Raw genomic sequence first — 5,902 nt, 5'->3', positions numbered from 1 at the left:
AGTGGCCAGATCTCGGCTCACTGCAAGCTCTGCCTCCCGGGTTCATGCCATTCTCCTGCCTCAGCCTCCCGAGTAGCTGGGACTACAGGCACCTGACACCTCTCCTGGCTAGTTTTTTGTATTTTTTAGTAGAGACGGGGTTTCACCGTGTTAGCCAGGATGGTCTCGATCTCCTGACCTCGTGATCTGCCCGTCTCGGCCTCCCAAAGTGCTGGGATTACAGGCTTGAGCCACCGCGCCCGTCCCTATATTTTCCTAGTTTTAAGGTATAAAGGCAGGCTGTTGAATTGAGATCTTTCTTTTTTAAGTGTTTATGGCTATAAATTTTTCTATTAGCACTACATTCAATACATTCCCCAAGTTTTGATATGTTGTGCTTTTATTTGCCTTTCTCTCAAGATATCTGTTAATTTCCCTTGTGATTTTTTTTCACTGCCCCATGGGTGATTTAGGAATATATTGCTTAACTTCCACTTGTTTGTGGATTTTCAAGTCTTCCTTCTGCTATTAATTTCTAGTTCCATTCCATTTTGATCAGAAAAAATACTCTGTATGGTTTCAATCTTTTTTTTTTTTTTTTGAGACAGAGTGATATGGTTTAGATCTTTGTACCCACCGAAATCTCATGTTCAACTGTAATCCCCAATGTTGGAGATGGGGCCTGGTGTAAGGTGATTGGCTCATGGGGGTGGTTTCTCATGACTAGCTTAGCACTATCCCCCAATGCTGTTCTTGTGATAGAGTTCTAACGAGATCTGATCATTTACAAGTATTTGGCACCTCTCCCTTCTCTCTCTCTTCTTCCTGGTCTGGCCATGTGAGATGTCTCACTCCCCTTTTGCCTTCTACCATAATTGAAAGCTTCCTGAGGCTCCCCAGAAGCAGAAGCTGCTATACTTCCTGTACAGCCTGCGGAACTGTGAGTCAATTAAATATCTTTTCTTTATAAGTTACCCAGTCTCAGGTATTTCTTTTTTGTTGTTGTTGTTTTTCAGGTGTTTCTTTATAGCAATGCAAGAATGGACTAATACACAGGGTCTCACTCTGTTGCCTGGACTGGAATACAGTGGTGTGATCACAGCTCACTGCAGCCTCAATCTGCTGGGTTCAATGGATCTTTCCAGCTCAGTCTCCAAAATAGCTGGGACTATAGGCACATGCCACCATGCCCAGCTAATTTTTGTATTTTTTTAGAGATGAGGTTTCACCACATTGCTCAGACTGGCTCGAACTTTTGGGCTCAAATGATCTGCCTGCCTCAGCCTTTCAAAATCTTGGGATTATAGGTGTGAGTCACCATGCCTGGATGCTTCAGTGTTTTTATATTTATTAAGACTTGTTTTGTGAAAAGATAACTCCTTTTTAAAGACAGTACAATAAAGGCATTTTTGTTTTTCTGAATGAAGTTTTTATTTATTTATTTATTTTTTAAGAGACATTATCTTGCTCTGTTGCCCAGGCTGAACTCAAACTTCTAAGCTCAAGTAATTCTCCTGCCTTGACCTCCTGAGTAGGTGCAATTACAGATGTGCACCATCATGCGTGGCTTGAATGAGGTTGTTAAACTTCAATATAAAATTACAGTTAAAAAAAACCCAATTAGAAAATGAGCAAAAAAAAAAAAAAAAAAAAAAGGCAAGAGGCGTGTCTTATTTGCTGTATAGAGGCAAATAAACACATAAAAGTAAGTTCAAAATTATTAGCCATGAGGGAAATAAAAATTAAACTTACAATTAGATATCACTACACATGTATAAGAATATAAAAAAATGAAGAAAAGCAACAATATCAAACGCTGATAACACAGAGCAAATGAATCACTCATACATTGCTAGTTGGAATTTAAAATAGTATAACCACTCTGGACTGGCAGTGTTTCATAAAACTAAGCATGGATTATCATATAATCCAGCAACTATACTCTTAGGAATTTGTCCCAGAGAAATGAAATCCTACTCTTACTCAAAAATCTGTACACAAATATTCATAGAGGCTTTATTTATAATAGTCAAAAATTGGAAATAACTCAAATTCCCTCAATAGAAGAGTTAACAAACCCACTGGTGCCTTTATTCTATGGAATACTACTCAGTAATAAAAAGGAATGGATATATGCAACAACTTGTAAGAACTGCAAGGGAATTATGCTGAATAAAAAAGATTAATCTGAAAGGGTTATATAATATATGACTTTATCCATATAACATTCTCAAAATGACAAAATTATAGAGATACAGAATAGATAGTAGTTTCCAGAAAGTAGAAATGGTGAGAAGAAATAGCATGAGGTAGCCTTGTGGTGATGGAAGAGTTATGTATCTTGACTGTGGTGATGACTACATGAATCTACATATGTGGTTACTGTAACAAAACTGCACACACAGGCTGGGCGTGGTGGCTCACGCCTGTAATCTCAGCACTTTGGGAGACTGTGGCAGGTGCATCACCTGAGGTTGGGAGTTCGAGACCTGCCTGACCAACTTGGAGAAATCCCATCTCCACTAAAAATACAAAATTAGCCAGGTGTGGTGATGCATGCCTGTAATCCCAGCTACTTGGGAGCCTGAGGCAGGAGAATCGTTTGAACAAGGGAGGCGGAGGATGCAGTGACCCGAGATCGTGCCGTTGCACTCCAGCCTGGGCAATCAGAATGAAACTCTGCCTCAAAAACAAAAACAAATACAAAAAAACTGCACACGTGTACATGAACATGGAAGTGAATGCATGTAAAACTGGCAAAATCTGAATACACTCTCACCAAATCTCAATTTGCTGTTTTTAAAGATGTTACCATTTAGGGAAACTGTGTAAAGGTGACTTTCTTGTTTTGGGTAGCTTCTTCTAAATCTGTAATTATTTCAAAATAAAAAGTTTTGAAAAGAAGATAGCTACCTAAATTTTGAAGTAAAGTAATATATATCTTTTAACATTTGTACTTTATCAAAAATCCTGGTTTACAAAGTTAGTATTTGCTTTAAAACATAGGATATATTGTTTGTAGAACAGCTCCACATGTTTTATAAATATAGCACAACTGCAGCACTGAGGTTAACTGTGTTGCCCTACTACAGTAAGACACTATGCATCATTATTGTAGGTCCATAAGTACCTGCAAAAGCCATGCAGACATGGTCATCAAGGGCACAAATTTTCCTCACAGTTCTTTCATCTTGAAGCTTGGCAACAGATTTTTTTTCTACCCCAAGAACAACTATGTTGGTACCTCGAATTCCGACCTGTCAAGTCATTAAAATACATATATATATTCAGACGTCAGTTTTAAATATAAAACCAAGTTATTCTAACATATGACTTAGGGGAAATGACTTCTCCTTAAGTGTTCAATAAAAACAAGAAAAGTAACCTTCTAGAAAACAGCTGCATAGGTACACGCTTACTGGAGATCCATTTCCCAGACTCAAAGCAAAGAAGACAAATAGGTAGAAATTGCAAAGGAAATACCACCAATGTTGAAATTATGAGTGTCCAAATCTCATACAATACACCTGAAAAAGCGCTATCTAAATACAGTAAGTCCTCACTTAAAGTCATTGACAGGTTCTTGAAAATTGCAACTATAAGGAAATGATGTATAATGAAACCAATTTTATCACAGCCTAATTAATATAAACAGGAGTTAGATTCATATGAAATATTTCTGGTCACAAAAACATGACCAAACTTCTAAACAAAGACCTAAAACACCTCTAATATTAAACACTGAAATAACTGTGAGCTGTATATACATTTAAGAAACACTAATAAAAACAAATATGACAAAGCTGGGTGCGGTGGCTCATACCTATAATCTTAGCACTTTGGGAGGCTGAGGCAGGGGGACGACTTGAGGTCTGGAGTTTGAGACCAGCCTGGCCAGCATGGTGAAACCCTGTCTCTATTAAAAATACAAAAATTAGCCGGGCATGGCGGCAGGTGCCTGTAGTTCCAGCAACTCGGGAAGCTGAGGCAGAACAATCGCTTGAACCCAGGAAGCGGAGCTTGCAGTGAGCAGAGATTGCACCACTGCACTCCAGCCTGGGCAACAGAGTGAGACTCAAGCTTAAAAAAAAAAAAATGCTAATAATTTATCCGATTTTTGGTGAATCCATGAGTGACAGCAGTCACAGTGGTGGTGGGTTAAATCAAAGAATAAACGTTTGCAGAGCAAAAATTTTAAGGAGCATCTCCTACCACCATTCAGTTTAAAAACAAACAATAAGGTCTATGACAAGCTCACTAAGTGCTTTCATACCTCATTATTTACTGTTGTGCATCTGTATGATTATTATATACTTTATAAATTTTTATTTTATAATAATTTATATTCATTCATTCATTTTCCAATCTGCTTATCCAAGTTCAGGATCACAGGTGGCTGCAGCCTATTGCAGCAGTTCAGGGTACAAGGCAGGAACCAACCACAGACAGGATGCCATTCCATCATAGGCTGGGCTCATACACACACTCACTCAGACTGGGACAATTTAGACACATCAATTAACCTAACACACACATCTTTGGGAAGTTGGAGGAAATTGGAGTACATGGAGAAAACCCATGCAGACATGGGGAAAACTAACAAACTCCATATAGAGTGGCCTTCAGTGGGAATCCATTTTTTTTTCTCATCAATGTTATAACAAAAGAATGCTGAACAAAACAATGTTATTTGAGAATCCGCTATATAATGCAAAATTAAGCAAAATGAAAGAAGATGCCGGGAATCCATGTGGATTCTTTATAAAGGCGGCAGTACCAGTGCTGGCAGTATTAATAGTAGTAAAGAAAGTTAAATAGATAAAATTCTGTAAAAGTTTTCCCATGTATTTCACAATTTGGAGGGATAGGGATTGAGTTGCTATAGTCTGAATGTTTATATTCCCCCCAAATTCATATGTTGAAATCCTAACCCCTAAGGTGATACTATCAGGAGGTAGGGCCTTTGGGAGGTGATTAGGTCATGACAGTGGACTGGGATTAGTGCCCTTATTAAAGAGGCCCAAGAGAGCTTGTTTGCCCTTTCCACCATGTGAGGGCACAGCAAGAAAGTTCTAACTATGAACTAGGAAATGGGTACTCTCCAGACACTGAATCAGCCTTGATCTTGGATTTCCCAGTCTTTAGAACTGTGAGAAATAAATGTCTGTTGTTTATAAAGTACACTGCCTATTGTCTTTTGTTTTAGCTGCCCAAATAATCTAAGTTAAGACAGGGGCCACAAGCAGCCAACAGAAAGACCAAATGTCCTTACCCTACATTACTCATTACTGATAAAGCAAGCCTCTATTCTTTTTTTTTTTTTTTTTGAGACGGAGTCTCGCTCTGTCGCCCAGGCTGGAGTGCAGTGGCATGATCTGGGCTCACTGCAAGCTCCACCTCCTGGGTTCACACCATTCTCCTGCCCCAGCCTCCCAAGTAGCTGGGACTACAGGCACCCGCCACCACGCCCAGATAATTTTTTGTATTTTTAGTAGAGACGGGGTTTCACTGTGTTAGCCAGGATGGTCTCCATCTCCTGACCTCATGATCCACCCGCCTCAGCCTCCCAAAGTGCTGGGATTACAGGTGTGAGCCACTGCGCCCGGCCTAGAAAGCCTCTATTCAAACAAGAAGAAAACAAGTAGGATGACTATTGCTCCTTTTTCTGTCCTCTTTTTTAGAGGAAAGCTTAGAATTTTGGTCCTGTATTATAGGGGTAATCTAAAAATTTTTACATAGGTATTGGTGTTTATAATTGCTTTGTAGTCAAGTGTGATATTAATACTGTTTTATACAATATCACTATATAAAATGTGTTATAAATTAGTATTATTGAAGTGAAAGTACAGAATAGGTTAAATATAGCACTAGGCCTGGCTGAGTGTGGTGGCTTATGCCTCTAATCCCAGCATTTTGGAAGGCT

General features: G+C 39.0%; 1 protein-coding gene across 3 annotated transcripts in view; it reads right to left on the bottom strand.

Moving 5' to 3' along the window:
• The window catches only part of PSMA8 (proteasome (prosome, macropain) subunit, alpha type, 8), a 53,405-nt gene that overhangs the window by 38,861 nt on the left and 8,642 nt on the right, over window positions 1-5,902 (bottom strand). For 2 of the 3 annotated variants that reach the window (XM_011939286.1, XM_011939285.1), the window contains exon 2: window positions 3,110-3,236. In XM_011939286.1, the coding sequence (XP_011794676.1) occupies window positions 3,110-3,236 (127 nt within the window). The remainder of the gene's footprint in view (window positions 1-3,109; window positions 3,237-5,902) is intronic. The other variant, XM_011939287.1, reaches the window with a different exon arrangement.

The sequence above is a fragment of the Colobus angolensis genome, unplaced genomic scaffold, assembly GCF_000951035.1.
Source record: "Colobus angolensis palliatus isolate OR3802 unplaced genomic scaffold, Cang.pa_1.0 Scaffold18, whole genome shotgun sequence".
Classification (NCBI taxonomy): Eukaryota; Metazoa; Chordata; class Mammalia; order Primates; family Cercopithecidae; genus Colobus; species Colobus angolensis.
Note: the sequence above shows the minus strand (reverse complement) of the source record. Positions and strands in the feature narration are given on the sequence as shown.